The sequence below is a fragment of the Oncorhynchus mykiss genome, chromosome 18, assembly GCF_013265735.2.
Source record: "Oncorhynchus mykiss isolate Arlee chromosome 18, USDA_OmykA_1.1, whole genome shotgun sequence".
Lineage (NCBI taxonomy): Eukaryota > Metazoa > Chordata > Actinopteri > Salmoniformes > Salmonidae > Oncorhynchus > Oncorhynchus mykiss.
In genome coordinates, this window is record NC_048582.1 from 49,868,526 (window position 1) to 49,892,691 (window position 24,166).

The 24,166-nt window shown below is 40.8% G+C and overlaps 1 protein-coding gene across 2 annotated transcripts in view; it reads left to right on the plus strand.

The window, feature by feature from the left end:
- The first annotated feature begins 7,951 nt into the window (after positions 1-7,951).
- The window catches only part of LOC110496429 (septin-7), a 46,250-nt gene continuing 30,035 nt past the window's right edge, over positions 7,952-24,166 (plus strand). For both annotated transcript variants that reach the window (XM_036953010.1, XM_036953011.1), the window contains exons 1-3: positions 7,952-8,183; positions 8,736-8,737; positions 15,848-15,950. In XM_036953010.1, the coding sequence (XP_036808905.1) occupies positions 8,129-8,183; positions 8,736-8,737; positions 15,848-15,950 (160 nt within the window). In that variant the 5' untranslated portion in view covers positions 7,952-8,128. The remainder of the gene's footprint in view (positions 8,184-8,735; positions 8,738-15,847; positions 15,951-24,166) is intronic.

Here is a 24,166-nt window from a genome sequence, read left to right on the forward strand (position 1 = left end):
TGGTGGCAAAGTCAGTAGAAGCCTCAGTCTCAGTCTTTCTCTCCCTGAATAACATTAACAAGGTTCAGCTTCTTACAAAGTTATAGTGATGTGGAAAATGCCAATTCCTCTCCTATTTGAAAGCAACATATAAGATGCATTTCCCATTACTGGCTCTGATAATGTTTCTGACAGCTGAACGCTGTCCTCCTCAACATGTGGACAAGACTCAGCTATTCTTCTTTGTAGTTTTTGTGGTCTCGTTTCAATGTGTTGATCATTAGTTTCTCGACAGACTTTAGGGTCTCCTCTCATCCAGAGAGGCTGGAATATGTAAATGCAGCCAGCTAGCTAGGGCCATGGTCTGTCTGTTTGCTTTTATGTGTGATTTGGGCTTGTTAGCAGAGTAGAGCTTACACATCACAAAATAAAACTTTGGCAGGCAGTTGGCAAAGAGGTCTCTCTGACAATACAAGGGCTTTTTGCTTAGGAACGGAATTCTCATTCTGATTATTTTCCCTATACTGGGTTTATTGTGTTGAGTTGTATCTTCTTTGCTGTCTCTTGTTTGGAAGGGAAGCCACGGTTAGTTATTTCTCAATGACAAGTAGATGTCAGCCTCATTAGGAAGGTAAATGTAAAACATTTGGGAGCTTGTCATGTATAACACTACGTCAGGGTGACAAGAGAGCAGACAACAAGGGTACAACAATGTTAGATGTGAAGACATGGAATAAATTCAATTAGCTGTCTACCTCCATATGCAGGCTTTACATGTGTGACACTGTCTATATTGATATTAGCATACTGCCTATTGACATGTTGGCAATGTCATCTATTTGTTTTTTTTCTCATCATTTGATGTCTCTAATCTAATCCATTGGTATGTTTTTCAAGGATGTATAGACAGAAAAGAAAATACAACTCAACACAATGAACACAGTATTGTGTAGATATTGCGACTGTATCAACTAATGGGGATCCAAACAATTGACAAATATTACTGTAGTAGCACATAGCAGACTAACATCCAGAAACGTGTATCCTGTAGGAGCATACCCCTCTCCCCTGGCCTGCAACTCTCTCTGTTGATGCACATGAGAATTATCTTCTTTGTTAGGTTAGGATAAGGGTTAAGGTTAGGGTTAGTAGATAGTTAGTTGAAATGTTACTGATTGTCTGTAGATAGTTCATCTGTAGATGCTCGACAGACTATCCAAATAAAGTGTTACCAACTTACCTAGTAAAATAAAGGTTAGAAGAACCTTGTGTTCAGTTTGTGTGAACAAACTGATTGCACTCCTCATTACCATCCTCACATGACTTCCTCTCATAGGGCTAAATGAGACATGTGTTGCCTATGTTTCCTATAAAAAGGATCATGGTAAGCTGTGTTTATCCATGTTTCAGCATGGAGCTCATGCCCTGATGCCATCTCTCCTCTCCCATGTAGGATAGAGGCCAGGGGAGGAAGCATAGGCTAGGCTGCATGAAGATAGTCAGTTCTCCAGAGAGAGAGTGACTAAACCAATGTCCTGTTTGCTCATACAAGGGATAAAGACAAATGGAAGAAAATAAGACTTAAAAACACAGGCAATGCTTACTTACTCTTTGTGGAGGGATAGCATGGCAAAAAACGTATTTATATGTTAAGTTGTCTTAAACATGTGTAGCTTTTGGTGCCAGGGAATCACAAATAATTTAGTGTTGGATATGAGGAGGGCCTTAGCAATGCAAAGAAAATACCCCTGGGCATCTAGGAACTATGTCTTTCCTGCAACACATCCGGGTATCTAGAATGCATGTCTTTCCTGCAACACATCCGGGTATCTAGAATTCATGTCTTTCCTGCAACACCCTCAGGTATCTAGGATTCATGTCTTTCCTGCAACACCCTCAGGTATCTAGGATTTCTGTCTTTCCTGCAACACCCTCAGGTATCTAGGATTCATGTCTTTCCTGCAACACCCTCAGGTATCTAGGATTCATGTCTTTCCTGGAACACCCTCAGGTATCTAGGATTCATGTATTTCCTGGAACACCCCCGGGCATCTAGGATTCATGTCTTTCCTGCAACACCCTCAGGTATCTAGGATTTATGTATTTCCTGCAACACCCTCAGGTATCTAGGATTCATGTCTTTCCTGGAACACCCCTGGGCATCTAGGATTCATGTCTTTCCTGGAACACCCCCGGGCATCTAGGATTCATGTCTTTCCTGGAACACCCCCGGGCATATAGGATTCATGTCTTTCCTGCAACACCCTCAGGTATCTAGGATCCATGTCTTTCCTGCAACACCCTCAGGTATCTAGGATCCATGTCTTTCCTGGAGCTTTTCATGTGAACGCTGCCTGGGTCTCATGACTCCCATAGTTAAGTTAGTCCATGGAAGGTATTGGAGCACAGAGTACAGGATCAGACACATCTCAGCTTACTGTAACTACAATGGTTAAATGTCACTATTATGACATACAGTATTCTAATGAGAACATGTTGACAGGATAACTATGTTGTGGTTGTGACTGTATGCTATTTGAAGTCCATGGAAGTAGTGGAGTATGACTGTATGTTACTGTTGTCACTGAATGCTCCTCAGTCATGTGCCAGCCTACTGTCGCCTGGAAGATGGCACATAAAAGAAGCCTCAGCCTTGGGGGGGATCAACGTCTTAACAGTATATGAAGCACCAAAACTCCCACTGATGAAAATCAATAATGACAACAGGATTGTTTTATGTCCGACTCAAGGGAAACTTCAAAGCCAGCGAGGATGCTGGAACCAGGTATACAGAAGCCAACAAGCTGCTGCAGTGACAGAGACAAACGTATTCACATATAGACAAAGTGGTGTCACATGTGATGGGAACAAAACAGAGCGCATATTTCTTCCAGAAAAAACAATGTCTACGTGGAAAAACACCTGCAGGCCCCAAAACAATGCTTGTTCTCTCTCGATTAAGACTCTCGTTTTTTAAAACTTGATTGGTTTTCTCATGCAGCTTTTCAAGTTGACACTTCTGAGAGATCCAGGAGGATCTTGCTTTGTTATTATGGAGGATGACAGACAAACACACAGACACACAGACACACACAAGGACACGTGTTGGAATTAACAGTGTACTGTAGGCCTATCACTCCCAGTGCCCAGTCCTCGGGCAGCAGCTTAATCAAACAAAGCTTCTCAGAAGGCATAGTGGGGTTTGATTCCCATACAGCCCTTTCTCCTGGTATAATAAGCAGGGCTATGTATATCTCGTCAACAGGACTACTGGCAGGCTCCATAGCTTCCTTAGTCATGGTCTATCTGTAGCATTTCCATACATTAAAACACTCTGTAGGATGGACACACAGACCACACACATCATAGCTACCAAAGTACCAGTTTGCTCCTGGGCAAAGACACCCACTTTCTTTCTCTCTCTTTTCTTTCTCTTGAGCTTTCTTTCTTTAGGCTCCCTAATGAGCTATGGCTTCTATGGCTAAAGATGACAAGCAGTGAATCTCATGGTGTTACGTCTGTCGTTAGAAGGAGACCAAGGTGCAGCGTGGTAGGTGTACAGCAACTATACAAAGACAAGATCCCACAACACAAAGGTGGAAAACAGGCTGCCTAAGTATGATTCCCAATCAGTGACAACGATAGACAGCATTCTTCTGATTGGGAACCATACGGCCAACAAAGAAGTAGAAAACTTGAATGCCCACCCAAATCACACCCTGACCAAACCAAATAGAGAAATAAAAAGGCTCTCTAAGGTCAGGGCGTGACAAATGGATTGCATTATAATATACACAAGCACTTGCACACACACACACCCCATGTTCATGCATGCATTACACCGATATACACGCCCACGCTAACGTCCACCACATAAATCCATATTCAGAAGAGGATACATGTTTCCTGATTTGATTTGACAATTTAAAATACATAAACATGTCACACCCTGCAACAGATATTGTACATGTTCACTCGGAAGGCAACTGCTCAAACCATCACCACACTGGCAATAGTGACATTGGTTTGTGACAAAGGAGGGTATACAGTAAAATAATTATAGACTAAGACAGTTTTGCAAGGGCAGGTACACACATGACATGAAGGACATGCATGCTCTGAATATCATTATTTCACTGACTACCAAAATTCTGTACTTCGTTAACTTAAATCTCAAAGTCAGTTTAAATAACATAGGAATGTAGCATACATTTACAACTTGCAATAAACTTGAACCTAAATAAATGAAAGGGTCCATGTGAAAGAATGAATGAATGAGCAATCACCTCTCAGTTCTCTTTCTTTGAATTTTTTTTACCTTGATTTAACTAGGCAAGTCAGTTAAGAACACATTCTTATTTTCAATGATGGCCTAGGAACAGTGGGTTAACTGCCTTGTTCTGGGGCATAACCACAGATTTGTACCTTGTCAGCTCTGGGATTCGTACTTGCAACCTTTCGGTTATTAGCCTTTCGGTTATTAGGCTATGCTGCCGCCCCAATGAGGGAATATAAAGCTTATGGAAATCATATCCATGTAAACATACTACACACACACACACACACACACACACACACACACTGTAGTTAGCATTCAGATGTTTTAGAACTACTATGTGAGTGGAGGATATTGACTGAGCTCTGCTATGAGATGCTGTAAAGGGTTTCAAAAGAGTCTGAGTCATTACAGTCATTACTGCACTTAGATCAACTGTGAATGAATGGCAATTCTCTTTATGACTCAGACATAAACAGTCCTCTACAGGAGAGCCCATTCCCAGGGCCTAGATCTGATTATAGAGACAATCCCACTGCTGTTCACTGCTATGAGAATACATACTGAATCACATGGCCGTATGGTTGCATTTGATATCACCAACACTGACACCTTGTGGTCGTTTCATGCCATAACTAATACTGTTTAATTGAGTGCTATATTCATTGAGAATATGTAATATGCAAATGACAGGGTATGTCTCTCGAGGCAAATTATAATGTGTGATAATGCAAAAGAAAAATACTGTGTAACTAACCCAATACATTTGTCAACGTCACGTCATGTGTAACCTTTGACAAGTCATTCCTCAATTACATCATTGGGCAGCCCTGTCATTTGTCCGTTTTCTCACAGTAATAGACTCAGACTTTTCTATAATTGGTCAGAGTATTTGTTCATTTCCATGCCACAATAATAACACACACGCAGGTGGAGCAAAGTCAGTCATTCAGCCGATCATCTCTTTCATATCAGATATGTGAAGCGACATTCTCATTCCCTCATCCCATTTCATCTCAACACAGAGGTTGTCATGTGGTTAGTTGGTGTATTCAGGGTTTCAAGGCTGTTTAGGGCTCAATGTTACAGTCCAACTTTCCTCCTCTGTGTTAGTTATGATTTTAACAAAAGCCTGAGGGACTGTGGCATCATCCCAAGGCTGCCACCAATGTAGATAATGTGTGGGACTTAGAAGGAAGTAGGCAAGATGTTTGATCCAGTGACACTATGGTGATAGGGAAGGCATGCTATCTCGTGTGCCATAGATGTCAAGATCTCTTGGACGAAGATCCTGATGTGTTTATCGCAACGTCCTTTCAATAAAGATGGGCCAGTTTGCCTCCTGATTATGGTTTAACTTTCATACTGTAACCGCTAGGTGGCACCATAGGTCATATGATCAATCCATGAACGAATCATTCCCATCATTTTGAAAAATGGTCACAGTTCCAGTCTGCTTATGGATTGGCTCTCCCATAGGCACCAATGCATTAGCAACTGGGTCTGGTCTGCTTAGTTCATTGACTGTATATGAACCAGAAAAAAGGAGCGAGTGAGATGTCTCGCTTCCTTATCTGTCTCTGAAAGTTCTCAATGTTGCTGCCCAGGCTTTTGGGCAGTGCAGATGGGATATGTGTACTATCCTTTCAGAGCTTTCGTATACCCACCTTACCAATTTTCTTGCAGTAAAATGTTTGGATGGGAGAAGTCGAGATGTGGGACATGTGGGAAAGATGACTGTGAAGGAGATGTCGAATGTTTAGTAGAAAGAGTGGCCAAGGAACCAAAATCCTTTGAATGCCCGATTAAGGTGAAAGAGACTGAGGCTGCCAAAATCAGGGCAGTTGAGAGAGTCTGCTAGGTGGAGGCTGTCAAAAGGGTAAAAAGGTCAAGAATCTCTGAAGGACCGGTGGTAGTGAATACCGGTAGGCCTACATACCAGTAGTACCCAGAAATTCTTCACATGAAGAAAGTGGACTTTGTGTAATTTATAACAATGGTGGTAAACAGCAGTGAACAAGCTGAAAATAAGTCAAGAAAGATCGACACCATTGTTTATGCAGCTGAACTCTTTCTGGGATTCAAATATTTTATATCTGATGAGCTACTGTACATGTATTAGCAGGGTACTTCAGGAGACAACAGGGGGAGTATGCCTCCATCCACATCGACAGGGCTGCAGTGGAGAAGGTGAAAAGCTTCAAGTTCCTTGGCGTACACATCTCTGACAATCTGAAATGGTCCACCCACGCAGACAGCGTGGTGACGAACATCTAACAGAGCCTCTTCTACCTCAGGAGGCTGAAGAAATTTGGCTTGGCACCTAAGACCCTCACAAACTTTTACAGATGCACCATTGAGAGCATCCTGTCGGACTGTATCACTACCTGGTATGGCAACTGCACCATCCGCAACCACAGGGCTTTCCAGAGGATGGTGCATTCTGCCCAATGCATCACCGGGGGCACACTGCCTGCCCTCCAGGATTTCTACAGCCCCCGGTGTCAAAGGAAGGACAAGAAGATCATCAAGGTCCTCAGCCAACCAAGCCACAACCGGTTCACACCGCTATCATCCAGAAGGCGAGGTCAGTACAAGTGCTTCAAAGCTGGAACCGAGAGACTGAAACAGCTTCTATCTCAAGGTCATCAGACTATTAAATAGCCATCACTTGCCGGCCTCCACCCAGCACACTGCTCTGAACTTAGTCACCGTCACTAGCCGGATACCACCCGGTTACTATTGCTGTACATACAGTTGAAGTCGGAAGTTTACATACACCTTAGCCAAATACATTTCAACTCAGTTTCACAATTCCTGACATTTAATCCTAGTAAAAATTCCCTGTCTTAGGTCAGTTAGGATCACCCCTTTATTTTAAGAATGTGAAATGTCAGAATAATAGTAGAGAGAAAAAAGGCTAATTTATCATTAGGAAATCCTTTTGCAATTATGTTAGCACAGCTGAAAACTGTTGTGCTGATTAAAGAAGTAACAAAACTTGCCTTCTTAAGACTAGTTGAGTATCTGGAACGTCAGCATTTGTGTGTTCAATTACAGGCTCAAAATGGCCAGAAACAAATAACTTTCTTTTGAAACTCGTCAGTATTCTTGTTCTGAGAAGGCTAATCCATGTGAGAAATTGCCAAGAAGATCTCATACAACGATGTGTACTGCTCCCTTCACAGAACAGAGCAAACTGTCTCTAACCAGAATAGCAAGAGGAGTGGGAGGCCGTGATGCACAACTGAGTAAGAGGAGAAGTACATTAGAGTGTCTAGTTTGAGAAACAGATGCCTCACAAGTCGTCAACTGGCTGCTGGCCTTTTGTATTTCTGATCAATATGATTTTTTTTAATACACAAATGCGATTTTCTTTCAAAAACAAGGACATTTCTAAGTGACCCCTAACTTTTGAACTGTAGTGTGTGTGTGTGTGTGTGTAAATATATATATATATATATATATATACATTTCGGACTTATTGCTCGATATTACTGCACTGTTGGAGCTAGGAACACAAGCAATAAAACCTGATAAATATGTGTATGCAACCAATAACATTTGATTTGAGTGGGAATATATTTTATTTTGTAGTTTGTGTGGATTAATGTTATTTTTCCCTTCCCTGTATGGAATTTAGTTGCATTTTGTGATTTATTTTCACCCTTGTCCAGTTGGTGGCGACAAGACACTTGCGTGTAGTTCACCATAAAACCTCAGCGAAGACGAAGTCTTTTGGGGACTAGAGTCCTCTATCTATTTCTATGTCTCCACCACATGCAGCAGACAGTGGACATTTTTGACATTACGCGAAATAAGTTGGGTACGACCGTTACAGTTTTGTGGTCTCCAGTGAGTACGTGAAAGGGAATGTCGAACGGTGCAAGATCGGTTATTGAGGTGCATCGGAACGGCAATATTATGGGTGAGTTCTCTTACTCTGTCCGTTTTAATTCATTCCGGAACGTTTGCTATCGTTTATTTGCGTCCTCGGAGTTGTTACTAAAGAACTTTGTCAGAATTAGTTAACTAGTTAGAAAAACGATAGTTAGTTGGCTCATTGAAATACATTCACACACCGCTGGAGAATGACCGCGAGTAACGTACTTTGGCATTTCCTTTGTTTTTTTGAATGAGTGGCTTTGTTACCTGGCACACAGGCGGTTAGTACAGTACCAGCAAACAATAGCTAACATTAGCTACCTATCGTTAACATGTTGAGATACAGTCAGAGCAGTTCATTACTGGCTAAATAATATGCTGTGTGAAGAATGTCAAATGAGTTTAGTTCGTCAGATGCTAGTTGTGATAAGTTGGCAACCACAACAAAAGCGCATCATAAATAGTTACGTTTCTAGTTAGCTAACAAAACTAACGTTACCTTGTTAACTACTAGCGCAGAGAACAATGACGTTATAAAAACCTTTTACTACTAGCTAGGTAGGTTGTAATGGAATAGTTGACGTCGCTTGCTAAGCTGTGAATGGCTGCTATTCCAAAAAGTCGACGTAGCTTGCGTAGTTTCAGATGTCAGAAACTGGCAGTGTTGATCACATAACTAGTCATTAGTTAATTAAAGTGGATTGAATCAATGCGGGGGAAACCTGGAGCAAAGTTGTTATGAACCAAAACTTCCTCAAACACCTAGCAAGATACGTCATCATTCGTTTGTCTGTCAAAATGTCAATCAAAAACCCATCTATGTTTTACTTGGATTGCAATATCTCCTTTAGAAAACGAAGTCCTGTATTGGTTCACAGGAGACTGGATTAATACTGTGGTAATAATGTTGTAATAATGTTGTAAATGCATGGTGGATGCTCTTACTGAGTGACTCTGCCTGTCACTTATTCCTCTGTGACCTGTAGCTGTAGAATCTGTCATGAAATGGTTTGCTGTGAGTATAGAGACCGGCATTGATCCCTCACCCTAGCCATTCAAACCCAACAGTCTACCTACCGACAGACCATGTGAATGTTCTCTCTAGTCCCTATGGAATGCATGCAATATTATTACTTTAGTTTGAGTAAATAAATTGTTTTCCACCTTCTCTCTCTCAATTGTTATTGAACAATTGCTGTCTCTCCATTATTGCTACTAACTTTTTGTGGGGCCTGGGAATGCCAGGATGTCTGATGACACAGCTGACTAAGACAGCCCATAGCCTGGGCAGAGTTTGTTTAGGTGCCCATAAAAGTCCCATTTTGGATTATTCCCCATCTTGGTGTAGCTTATTTGTTCACTCCCCTTCAATGATTTAAAAGCATTGGATTGGTGTGTGAAATACGGTAGACACTCAGTGGGAGAGAATTGGAATTTGGCCTCAGATGAACTGGGTATGTAGTGAAGGGAGCTTTCCATGTAGACCACTGATTGTTCTTCACCTCACTCTCAGGACTGTTTTACTCACAGACTTAACATTATTCCTAAATTACAGTTTAGTAATAAAAATTGACTGATTATAACACTAAAGCATGTGTGACAGACAGACTGATAGAGAGGTTTACAAAACTATTAGTCTGATAAAGAATGATCTGGGAAAATGAAGAAAGGTCGTGGGAGGGGTCAGACTTTCTGAAGTAGAGCAACATTCTCTACCGTGTATCCTCCTCTAGTATTTGCAAGACGACATCATTGTACTGTGCTAGGCCTTGCTCTGGGGTTAGCTGAACACTCCTCTTTTTAACCTCAGGCTCTCTGATGCAGACTAGACTCAATCCCACCACTTCTCTTCCGGCAGTTTACCAAACACCAGCAAAGAAGAATAACGCATCTACTCTGCTTGAAGGGAGCATGTAGCAATGAGAGCAGACACCTACTGTATCGAAGCATTGGCCAAGAGTGGTGGTAGGGCCTAAAGGAGGAAGCAAAGCTCCTTTCCTGGCGGTATGTAGTGGCATTTGTTAAAGCCACTGTGTAAAGGTTGAGGTGAACATCCAAGACACAGATGTCCACCACGCTGGGCCCTCTCTCCAACCTTGACAATGGTATTAGAAATATGTCATGGGTGTTGCCTTGAAAAATACCTGACTGACTTAAGTCAATTTCAACAAGCTGCTTATGCCTGCTATGAGTCAGGAAGTTGCAGTAGATGTAGCATATGTTTCATAAGCTGATGTTAACTTTTATGACCTTACCCTTGGACTAGTGGAAAAGTAGGGAAGGCTCTGAAGTGCACATCAAACGTTTCTCTCCTCAGTGGGAGCTAGCTAAGAGTTGAGCGTTATGATCATGATGCTGCTGTCTCAGCTATGTGCTGTGGTTACCATGAAGTGTCTGATCAGCGACAGGCACCACTGACAGTCGTACTGTGTACGTGACAGATGCTTCTGCTCTAGAGCAGACTGACAGACATAACATCAGGAGGAAGTGGCTTGGGCGGTGATGCATGCTACATCTGTCTACTTCTACACCCCCCCCCCCCCCCCCCCACACACACACACCTGGCATTTGAACATTGAAACCCTCAAAGACGATGAGCTTGAGTGAAGGCTAGGTGGGGCAGATCCTCTGTGGAAGTGGTTCGTTAATAGCCAATGAGCTGAAAAACTATCTGTCTGAAGCTGCTGGAAGGAACATCCTCTTGCAATGAGTTGTGCTTTATCGCCAAAAATGTATCCTCCGCTTAATAATCACTATTTTTGGCCAAACTTTCAGGGTCTGGGATAACTTTCAGGGTCTGGGATAGCCTGAGTGAATGCTTAAATTCTTGCCACCCTATTGGTGGCTTTACGATTTTGGGGAGACAACATTATAGGAATCTGATGTTTGTCAGTGTGAGGACTGACTCTAGCTACTGACTCAGGATTATCTGCCGTTCTTCAGTCTCTCCAACACTGAAAGCTGTGGGAAGAGGCCCGCGGGGCTGTCAGCCAATGAGATTACACGACTGGGTTTGTAGCCAATAGGATTTCATTTTCACATCAGTCTCTGAAATGATGTATCAACACCTCTAAACTCCTGGATTAACCAATGACAGCTCTCCTATACAGATCTAAAAAGCTGTAGGAAGTTTGAGTTAGTTGTAACTCCTCAAACTGAAGCTCAAGTTAGTTGTAGGATTGAGGATTAGGCCATTTGAATGCTAAATAGGTTGATTTGCTGAATTATAAGTATACATTTGCTGTCTTATTGCTTTAGCCTAACTTGTTTGTCATTACAGTTGGCAAGTACATGATTTTTCTTCTCTGAACTGAGAACATTGTTTGGCTGCTGACTCCACACTCCTCCTCAGTAATGGCTGCTATCCTATTTAGGGATAGACTCATGTGAGCTCTCATGGCACTTTACTGGCAGCCAGAGAGCTGTAAAAGAAGCTGAGGCTACAACCCCGTTCCAGACTAGACTGCTCGTAAATCTTGATTAATCTGTGTTGTTCACCCTCCGAGAGCTATATACATACATACATACACACACACACACACACACAAAAGGATATCTGAGACGTTTATGCATGGGTTTGACGACAAATAACCTAGCCCTATAAAACAGGTAAAATCCCTTCAAGTAGAATGAAGAAACTGAGTGAGAAAATACTTTTTCATACCTGTGGCGGATCAAATTTAATTTTTGGTGAAAGATGCAGGAACTAGCATTAACAAAGCAAACAAAGTATGCATATCACCACCAATCATCTTATCTGATTGAGTGCTATAGGTCTTGCTATTAATTTTTTCCTATCAGTACACTGTAAAGGCTAGAAGTTACACAAGTAAGTTAAACTGTACCTCAGAAGCTATGCCTTTCTGACTACTAAATGAGTAGGCATATTTCTTGGTCATGATGGCACTTGCACATTGAAAGTTAGTCCTTCTGGGCTTTTATCTGCAGGCAGGCATGAATGTGTTATTCTGACACATGATGAATGGTGGACTCATTTGTCTGTGTTAGCTGATTTACTGTATTTCTCATTTCTTTCCTTTATGATGTGGTGCTTCTCCTGTTTACCACGGACTGTGAATCATTCTGCATCTCCCCTCTTCCACCACCACCTCACTATCAACCATCCTGATCTGCACTCTCCAACTAAGCTGTAAGTATTATTGAGACTGATGGCCTAGCGTCAGTCCACTGTACCATACCTTTAGGCTATAATATTTACTTATTTGATGATGTTAGGAGATGAGAATGTTAGATTGGGCATATGAATTCAATCTATTATCTGATGAATGATTGGGTCCATGTTGTAGGGCTGGGCGGTATACCGTATTTGACTATATACCGGTATTGATGCACAGACAGGTTTGGGTTTATAATTTACCTTCTATAACGGTTTGTTAAATGTGATACACCGTGTGTAACATCCATTTTTATAGGTTACTCCGCTACTTGAGTCATCTCAATTCAAGGGGCTTTATTGGTATGGGAAACATATGTTAACATTGCCAAAGCAAGTGAGGTAGATAATATACAAAAGTGAAATAAACAATAAGAATGAACAGTAAACATTCCACTCACAGAAGTTCCAAAATAATAAAGATATTACAAATGTCATATTATGCATATATTTGCAGTTTTGTAACGATGTACAAATGGTTGAAGTACAAAAGGGAAAATAAATAAGCATAAATATGGGTTGTGTTTGTTTTTCACTGGTTGACCTTTTCTTGTGGCAACAGGTCACATCTTGCTGCTGTGATGGCACACTGTGGTATTTCACCCAGTAGATATGGGAGTTGATCAAAATCGGGTTTGTTGTCTAATTCTTTGTGGATTTGTGTAATCTGAGGGAAATATGTGTCTCAAATCTGGTCATACATTTGGCAGTAGGTTAGGAAGTGCAGCTCAGTTTCCACCTCATTTTGTGGGCAGTGTGTACATAGCCTGTCTTCTCTTGAGAGCCATGTCTGCCTACGGGCGGCCTTTCTCAATAGCAGGGTTATGCTCACTGAGTCTGTACATAGTCAAAGCTTTTTTCATCTCTCTCTGTCTCTCTCCTTCTCTCTCCATGCTGCTTTCCACACAGATCTAGCCCTCCCCCCTGTCACTCCAGGAGCGCATTTGTTGTTCGTCAACCACGATACACTTACGTTCAATCTGCATGGTCAATACAACAATGTTGATCACAACGATGCTGTTTTCACTTTACTTAATATAAATCCACTAGCGTTCTATAATTACACTATTAGTTTGTTTCTTACATCTGCAAACAGCTAGTTTGTCTTAGCAAGTTGGGCCTGAATCTTGTTAGCTGCTAATCGCTAGCTAGCTGGCTAGCTATAATAAACATACTGAGTCATAGCATACGTAACTAGCTATACAGCCTGGTAATACCAGTGATTTGTGTAGACCTAAATCCGCATGTTTGTGCAACAGTATCTTCTAAATCAAATAGGAATACGCAAAGCATGAGTATGTTAGCTAGCTAGATGAATTAGCTAAGAGCGGACATTCAATGTAGTCAAAGATTATAGGTCCCCTAGGAAACACAACACTTTGTTTCCTACCTTGTCACAATAACATCCCCCAGGCATTTTCATTCGTTGTCATGTTAAACAACACTGTATTCAAAGTGCCCACTATTATATTCTAACTATAGAATTAGAATAATCATACCATTTCCATTATTCCAACAGTTCACCCAAGTGTGTTGCTCAAAATTGCAAGTCAAATCGCAATTGCCACATTTGGTTAAAAATAAGGCTTAGATTGTTTGCCCGTAACGTGCAGCCCTACCTGGCAGTGTGGAAATGATCTCAAATGAGTGCAGGAAATGGATAAATGCTAAACATTATTTTTTGGTTGAATGGAACAGCATAAAACAATCAGAATGGAGAAAGACCCATTGAAATCAGTTAGAATGTACACTACTGGTCAAAAGTTTTAGAACACCTACACATTTAAGTTTAAAAAAAAAAATTGTACTATTTTCTACATTGTAGAATAATAGTGAAGACCTCAAAACTATGAAATAACACAAGGAATCATGTAGTAATAACCAAATCAAAATATATTTGAGATTCTTCAAATACCCACCCTTTGCCAGCTTTGCACACTCTTGGCATTCTCTCAACCAGCTTCACCTAGAATGCCTTTCCAACAGTCTTGAAGGAGTTCCCACATACGCTGAGCACTTGTTGGCAGCTTTTCCTTCACTCTGCAGTCCGACTCATCCCAAACCATCTCAATTTTGTTGAGGTCAGGTGATTGTGGAGGCCAGGTCATCTGAGCAGCCCTTACACAGCCTGGAGGTGTGTTGGGTCGTTGTCCTGTTGAAAAACAAATGATTGTCCCACTAAGTCCAAACCAGATGGGATGGTGTATCGCTACAGAATGCTGTGGTTAAGTGTGACCGTGTCACCAGCAAAGACCGTGTCACCAGCAAACCACCATCACACCACTTCCTCCATGCTTTACGGTGGGAAATAGACATGTAGAGATCATCTGTTCACCCACATCTCAGAGAGACACAGTGGTTGGAACCAAAAATGTCCCATTTCGATTCCAGACCAAAGGACAGATTTCCACCGGTCTAATGTCCATTGCTCGTGTTTCTTGGCGCAAGCAAGTCTCTTATTGGTGTCCTGTAGTTGTGGGGTTTTTGCAGCAATTCGACCATGAAGGCCTGATTCATGCAGTCTCCTCTGAGCAGTTGATGTGTCTTTTACTTGAACTCTGAAGCATTTATTTGGGCTTAAATTTCTGAGGTATGTAACTCTAAGGAACATATCCTCTGCAGCAGAGGTACCTCTGGGTCTTCCTTTCCTGTGGCGGTCCTCGTGAGAGCCAGTTTCATTATAGCGCTTGATGTTTTTTTTTGCGACTACACTTGAAAGAAACTTTCAAAGTTGTTGAAATGTTCCGGATTGACTGACCTTCATGTATTAAAGTAATGATTGACTGTCATTTTTATTTTCTTATTTGAGCTGTTCTTGCCATATTATGGACTTTTCCCAAATAGGGCCATCTTCTGTATACCACCTCTACCATGTCACAACACAACTGATGGCTCAAATGCATTAAGAAGGAAAGAAATTCCACAAAATAACTTTCAACAAGGCACACCTGTTAATTGAAATGCATTCCAGGTGATTACCTCATGAAACTGTTTGAGAGAATGCCATGAGTGCGCAAAGCTGTCATCAAGGCAAAAGGTGGCTACTTTTTAAGAGTCTCAAATGTAAAATATATTTTGACTTGTTAAACACCTTTTTTTGGTTACTACATAATTTCATATGTTATTTCATAGTTGTTATGTCTTTACTATTATTCTCCAATGTAGAAAATAGTAAAATAAAGAAAAACCCTTGAATGAGTAGGTGTTCTAACCGGTAGTGTATGTGTTGCCACCATAGGGTCACCCACTAAAGCAAATTTACAACTTTTATTATTAAAAAACATAATAGTCACACCGTAATTATAATTTTAAATACTATGATATGATATTTTGTCCATATCGCTCAGCCCTAACATGTTGCTATTTTTTGATATCCTGTACCTGTCAATTCATGAACTTTTAAACAGTTTTTTTATAGGCCAGTGATATCACAGCTGCTGTGGCGAAGCCAACAGTATATCCAGTCTTTATTTTAGCGTTGTTACCTGCCCGGACCGTTGGGAAGAGCATTCATGTTTGGTTTTTGTCTACAGCAAGAGAAGCTCCTGGAAGGTTATGTGGGCTTTGCCAATCTCCCAAACCAAGTGTACAGAAAGTCCGTCAAGAGAGGCTTCGAGTTCACGCTCATGGTCGTGGGTGAGTAGAGATATTTGCATCTCATTTTATGTCCTTTTTTCTAAATAAGACCCCACATAACAGAAAAAAATGACCTGTTATTTATCTGGGAAAAGAGATGGAGGATTTACTGCTGTGTAAAAAGCTGTTTGCATATTACTTTATGAATCAGCGAAGTATGCATGAAAATTGCTGTTATAGAGGCTCCACTGCGTCCCAAATAGCACCCTATTCCCTATGTATTGCACTACTTTTGACCAGAGTGTGTAGTATGTGGGGAATAGGGTGCCATTTGGGATGCAGTCCCTGTTTGAATGATGTGGACACATCTGTGTAAGAAATGTATGTGGATATGTAATATAGCCTACATATGGCTGTCTGCCATAGACGTTCATGCTTCCAGTCCAGCAGTATTACATTTCAGTCAGGAACTTTATCATGCTACAGTGCTGGCAGTTGGCTGTTAAAATGCATTAGCGATGCTTTCTCTTGAGTTAGGATAACTTGCCTTGCACGTAAAGCGGGACTCAAAGAAACCATATTTTAAACAAATGTGCTTCAGCAATGGAGGGTAGTCAGGGTTTATTTCCTCCGTGGTGTGTGTTTGTGTGCACAGGGTGTGTGAGTGTGGTGTGCCTTTTGGATTGTGGGTGGGAGGTTTCCTGTAATTCAATTCATGCAGCCAGAGTTGGAGACTGAACAGCTGTAGGGAGAGAGGGATGGAGGGAAAGAGAGAGACGGAGGATGCAGGCACCATTACATCCCTGCCATTCTCCACTCCACTGTTCTCTGTTCCATAAGTCTTGGCCAGAGTACAGTGCAAACTGGCTCTAACCAGAATAGAAAGAGGAGTGGGAGGCCCCGGTGCACAACTGAGCAAGGGGACAAGTACATTAGAGGTTCTAGTTTGAGAAACAGATGCCTCACAAGTCCTCAACTGGCAGCTTCATTGAATAGTACCCGCAAAACACCAGTCTCAATGTCAACAGTAAAGAGGCGGCTCAGGAAACCAGTTTGCGCTGTTCTGTGAAGGAAGCAGTACACAACGTTGTACCAGATATTCAGTTTCTTGGCAATTTCTCGCATGGAATTGCCTTCATTTCTCAGAACAAGAATAGACTGACAAGTTTCAGAAGAAGGTTCTTTGTTTCTGGCCATTTTGAGCCTGTAATCGAATCCACAAATGCAGATGCTCCAGATACTCAACTAGTCTTAAGAAGGCCAGTTTTATTGCTTCTTTAATTAGCACAACCAATTTCAGCTGTGCTAACATAATTGCAAAAATATTTTCTAATGATCAATTAGCCTTTTAAAATGATAAACTTGGTATTGGTGAAGCTGACCTGATATCATGCTGCAGGAAGGAGATACACAGTATCTGATTGTGCATGTTAACCCTTTGCTGCTCCCTGTGGCGGGCGGGCTGTTGAGTCAACCCATGCCCACATGTCTCCGGGCCAGGAGAGAGGGAACAAGAGAAACAATGAGAGGGAACGCCTGCCTGGTATTCCCAACCCATTGCTGTCAGTCTGAGTAGAGTTGAGCAGCATTCAAGTGGTCCCTTGCTGGAGTTTCCCCCTCTGCTGCACTCTCAGGAAAAATATGGTTATAAGTGCAATTTTGTATGTAGCATTTAATTTGAATGGCAGAGTAATTGGTGAAGCTGAGCTTCTGTCATGCTGCAGGAGATGCAGTATCTGATAGTTGTGGTGTGTTTATCTGTCAATGTGAGTGTGTGCGTGTTTTCTTAATTAAAACTTCTTAGGGATAGCCCCCTTTTAATTTTCTCCTAAAATGACATACCCAAATCTAACTGCCTGTAGCTCAGGCCCTGAAGCAAGGATATGCATATTCTTGGTACCATTTGAAAGGAAACACTTTGAAGTTTGTGGAAATGTGAATTAAATGTAGGAGAATATAACTCAATAGATCTGGTAAAAACCAACCGTTTTTTTCCTTTTCTACCACCATCATTGAAATGCAACAAAGGTCCCACTTCTAGCCATCACGCTGGTTGTAATTCCGATGGTGTCCACAAGATGGCAGCAGTGTATGTGCAGTTTCAGACGGATATCTTGAAGTATGAGCGAACTACATGACATTTCGTGTGAAGTCACACAGGTACATTTGGGCAAATCGTGAAGGCGACAAATTATATTATTTTTTCTGCAAGAATATCGTCAAATCTGTAAACTTGGACTTTGATTTAGCTTTTCCAGTAGTAGCCTTATTTTAAGTTCAACATTTTCAAAACAACCAGTTTTCATAACTCTGAATATTCTTATAATTTTTGTCCAAAAGGAAAAGGCATGCTGTTGCACAAGGTTAGCAGCTACATTTTGCAACAGATACAGGGTTTTCGGATACTCCCGTAAAGCCCAGCTCATTGGTTATCTAGCTAGCTTTGTTTGACCCCGATTTGGTGCTTATTTGACAGTTAGTGGATCAAAGTCAGTCGCTCTCTGACCAAATTTGGTGTCCTATAGGATAAACTACATCCCTAATGATGTAATGAATTCTGGTTACGTTCTAGGATCTCTGAAGAATACATACGAACGTGATTTGACTGGTTGAAACTACTTTTAGGGTTAGATTTAAACAGATTCCCGTCTTGGCAAATTGAAAGAGTGGAAATACCAAATTGATTGTGCATGCTATGTTGACCGATTATGATTTTTCAACGCCGATACTGATTTTATTGGAGGACCAAAAAAGCCGATAACGATTAATCGGCCGATTTTTAATTTAAATAAATGTATTTGTAATAATGAGAATTACAACAATACTGAATTGAACACTTATTTTACCTTAACATAATAATCAATAAAATCAATTTAGCCTCAAGTAAATAATGAAACATGTTTAATTTGATGTAAATAATGCAAAAACAAAGTGTTGGAGAAGAAAGTAAAGGTGCAATATGTGCTATGTAAGAAAGCTAACGTTTCAGTTCCTTGCTCAGAACATGAGAACATATGAAAGCTGGTGAGTCTTCAATATTCCCAGGTAAGAAGTTTTAGGTTGTAGTTATTATAGGAATTATAGGACTATTTCCCTTTATACCATTTGTATTTAATTAACCTTTGACTATTGGATGTTCTTATAGGCACTTTAGTATTGCCAGTGTAACAGTATAGCTTCCGTCCCTTTCCTCACTCCTCCCTGGGCTCGAACCGGGAACACAACGACAACAGCCACCCTCGAAGCCGCGTTACCCATGCAGAGCAAGGGAAACAACCACAGGCTCAGAGCGAGTGACGTTTGAAATGCTATTTGCGCACACTAACTAGCCAGCCATTTCACTTTGGTTACACCAGCCTCATCTCGGGAGTTGATAGGCTTGAAGTCATAAACAGCGCAATGCTTGATGCTCAACGAAGAGCTGCTGGCAAAACGCACTAAAGTGCTGTTTGAAAGAAGGTTTACGCGCCTGCTTCTGCCTACCACCGCACAGTCAGATACTTAGATACTTGTATGCTCAGTCAGATTATATACAACGCAGGACACGCTAGATAATATCTAGTAATATCATCAACCATGTGTAGTTAACTAGTGATTATGATTTATTGTTTAGCGCTAGCTTGCAACTTAATGCTAGTTTAATGCTAGCAACTTAAGTTTAATGCTAGCTAGCAACTTACCTTGGCTTACTGCATTCGTGTAACAGGCAGTCAGTCTCCTTGTGGAGTGCAACGAGAGAGATGCAGGTCGTTATTGCGTTGGACTAGTTCACTGTAAGGTTGCAAGATTAGATCCCCCAAGCTGACAAGGTGAAAATCTGTCGTTCTGCCCCTGAACAAGGCAGTTAACTCACCGTTCCTTGGCCGTCATTGAAAATAAGAATGTGTTCTTAACTGACTTGCATAGTTAATTAAAGGTATATACATTTTTTTTTTAAATACAGATTTCCGATTGTTATGAAAACTTGAAATCGGCCCTAATTAATCGGCCATTCTGATTAATCGGCCGACCTCTACTTTTTAGGTTATGGAAACGGATTTTATCTAACAAAATGACACCATGTTATCTTTGGGAACCTATGGATGATAAATCAGAGCAAGATTTCAGAATGTAAGTACACATTTCCCCTTCAGAGGTGAATTTATCAAACATATCGCGGACAAAAAAGTGTTAGGAGCTCTCAACCAGTAGCACGGCTTTTTCCCCCGCAGTAATAGCTACTGTAAATTGGACAGTGTAGTAATATTAACAAGAATTTAAGCTTTCAGCCGATATGACACTTATATGTACCGACATTCTCTAAAATCTGCGATCGTGACACAAGGTGCTGCATGTTTACAACTGTCCCTTCGACCAGACGTCGATCCGTAAGATTAATTACCAGGCAACTTATGTAATGTCCCTGTTTGCATTGTGAAGTGTGCCAAGGTATTTCAAAGGCACCTGCATACTAGGTTCAGTTTTCTCATAGCCGAACTCGGCTAGGCGACACAATCGTCTGTGCCTTACATACTTCTTTAAAAGACCTTCACTTGAAAAATGAGAACCATTTAGTACTGTTTGCCCCTCTTGAGATACCTTATTAATAGCATAGCCAGTATATACTTCATCAAAATAGTCCCAATTAATCTAAGACAAATTTGGAATCAACTTTGACGTTTGAAGAGGGCTTAGTTGTGCAATTTTACATATACAGTTGAAGTCGGAAGTTTACATACACCTTAGCCAAATACATTTAAACTCAGTTTTTCACAATTCCTGACATTTTATCATAGTAAAAATTCCCTGTCTTAGGTCAGTTAGGATCACCACTTTATTTTAAGAATGTGAAATAGTAGAGAGTGATTTCTTTCTTTCATCACATTTCTAGTGGGTCAGAAGTTCACATACACTCAATTAGTATTTGGTAGCATTGCATTTAAATTGTTTAACTTGGGTCAAACGTTTCGGGTAGCCTTTCACAAGCTTCCCACAATAATTTGGGTGAATTTTGGCCCATTCCTCCTGACAGAACTGGTGTAACTGAGTCAGGTTTGTAGGCCTCCTTGCTCACACACACTTTTTCAGTTCTGCCCACAAATCCTCTGTAGGATTGAGGTCAGGGCTTTGTGATGGCCACTCCAATACCTTGACTTTGTTGTCCTTAAGCCATTTTGCCACAACTTTGGAAGTATGCTTGGGGCATTGTCCATTTGGAAGACCCATTTGCGACCAAGTTTTAACTTCCTGACTGATGTCTTGAGATGTTGCTTCAATATATCCACATAATTTCCCCCGCTCGTGATGCCATCTATTTTGTGAAGTTCACCAGTCCCTCCTGCAGCAAAGCACCCCCACAACATGATGCTGCCACCCCCGTGCTTCACGGTTGGGATGGTGTTCTTCGGCTTGCAAGCATCCCCCTTTTTCCTCCAAAGAACATTTCCCCAAAAAGTACAAGCTTTGTCCCCATGTGCAGTTGCAAACCGTAGTCTGGCTTTTTTATGGTGGTTTTGGAGCAAGTGGCTTCTTCCTTGCTGAGCAGCCTATAGATAATTTTGTACCTGTTTCATCCAGCATCTTCACAAGGTCCTTTGCTGTTGTTCTGGGATTGATTTGCACTTTTCGCACCAAAGTACGTTCATCTCTAGGAGACAGAACGCGTCTCCTTCCTGAGCGGTATGATGGCTACGTGGGCCCATGGTGTTTATACTTGCGTACTATTGTTTGTGAACGTGGTACCTTCAGGCGTTTTGGAAATTGCTCCCAAGGATGAACCAGACTTGTGGAGGTCTACAATTTTTTGTTCTGAGGTCTTGGCTGATTTTTGTTTTGATTTTCCCTTGAAATACATCCACAGGTACACCTCCAATTGACTCATGATGTCAATTAGCCTGTCAGAAACTTCTAAAGCCATGACATAATTTTCTGGAATTTTCCAAGCTGTTTAAAGGCATAGTCACCTTGGTGTATGTAAACATCTGACCCACTGGAATTGTGATAAAGTGAAATAATCAGTATAAACAATTGTTGGAAAAATTACTTGTCATGTAAAGTAGATGTCCTAAACGACTTGCCAAAACTATAGTTTGTTAACAAGACATTTGTGGAGTGGTTGAAAAATGAGTTTTAATGACTCCAAGCTAACTTCCGACTTTGAATGTAACTAAGATGTTTTGTGCAGAATTTCTCAAGTGAAAAAAAATGTTGAATGACGACAAACATTTCATTGAAGAATCCCGTCCGTAGTTCCCACTCCAAGGAGTAGCACTGTTGACCAATCACAACGAATGTCCGTGGACTGGGCGTAAAGCAAACTTTTGTATACCATCCACTGTGGCAGGTAGATTAAAAATAAAGAATCTACCAGCCCAAATATTTTTGTGTTCCGTAAATACACAAAGAAATACAAACTGAGCATGCTTAATAATTTTTCTAAAACAACACATGTATTACTAGTCTGAAGTAATGTGGTATATTGCTCAATTTAATATTCTGTGACCCTGAGTATTTAAAAATAAATACCAGAAACAAAATGTTTAGTTGCCCTAGGGTTGTACATTTTTGGGAATATTCAGAGTGGACACTAAGTGGAAATTAACGGGAATACAGTGGCAAAAAAAAAAGTTGGAACCCTTTGGAATTACCTCTCTTTCTGCATAAATTGGTCATAATCTGATCTTCATCTTGGTCACAACCATCAGTCTGATTTAATCTAACACACAAACAATTATATGTTTTATGTCATTATTGAACACACTGTGAACCCTTGGATTTAATAACTGGTTGACCCTCCGTTGGCAGCAAAAACCTCAACCAAATGTTTTCTATAGTTGCGGATCAGACCTGCACAACGGTCAGGAGGAATTTTGGACCATTCCTTTTTACAAAATTATTTCAGTTTAGCAATATTCTTGGGATGTCTGGTGTGAACCAATCGAGGTCTTATCACAACATCTCAATGGGGTTGAGGTCAGGACTCTGACTGGGACACCCCAGAAGGCCTATTTTCTTCTTTTGAAGCCATTCTGTTGATTTACTTCTGTGTTTTGGGTCGTTGTCCTGTTGCGTCAATTGGTGGACAGATAGCCTAACATTCTCCTGCAAAATGTCTTGATAAACATGGGAATTCATTTTTCTGTCAAAAGCAGCCCAAACCATGATGCTAACTCCACCATACTTTACAATTGGGATTAGGTTTGGATGTTGGTGTGTTGTTCCTATTTTTCTCCACACATAGTGTTGTGTGTGTTCCAAACAACTCTACTTTAGTTTAATCTGTCCACAGAATATTTTTCCAGTAGCGCTGTGGAACATCCAGTTGCTCTTTTGTGAACTGCAGACGTGCAGCAATGTTGTTGTTTTTTGGACAGCAGTGGCTACTTCCGTGGTGTCCTCCCAGGAACATCATTCTTGTTTAGTGTTTTAGGTATCATAGACTCATCAACAGAGATGTTAGCATGTTCTAGAGATTTCTGTAAGTCTTTAGCTGACGCTCTAGGATTCTTCTTAACCTCATTGAGCCTTCCTGCGCTGTGCTCTTGCAGTCAACTTTGCTGGACGGCCACTCCTAGGGAGAGTAGCAACAGTGCTGAACTTTCTCAATAATAGACCATTTGTCTTACTGTGGACTGATGAACATCAAGGCTTTTAGAGATACTTTTGTAACCCTTTCCAGCTTTATGCAAGTCAACAGTTCTTAATCTTAGGTCTTCTAAGATCTTTCGTTCGAGGCATGGTTTACATCAGGCAATGCTTCATGTGAATAGCAAAATCAGTGTTTTTTTTTTAATATTGCAGGGCAGCTCCAACCAACGTCTCCAATGTCGTCTCATTGATTGGACTCCAGGGTAGGAGACTCCTGACTCCAATTAGCTGTTGGAGAAGTCATAAGCCTAGGGTTCACATACTTTTTCCAACCTACACTGTGAATGTTTTTAAATTATGTATTCAATATAAACAAATACCATTATTGGTGTGTTAATAGTTTAAGCATACTGTTTGTCTATGGTTGTGACTTAGATCAAGATCAGATTACATTTCTTGACCAATTTATGCAGAAATCCAGGTCATTCCAAAGGGTTCACATACTTTTTCTTGCAACTGTATATGGGAATTAACGGAAAAATATGCCTATTAATACCATTTAAATGTAGATTTTTACATTGGATATATTTGCCATATCATATGGAGACAGAAACATAAACATTGTACCTTAATAATAATAATAATAATAATAATATGATTAAATCCTTCCAATAGAAATATATATATTTTTATTTAGTTACGAATTGACC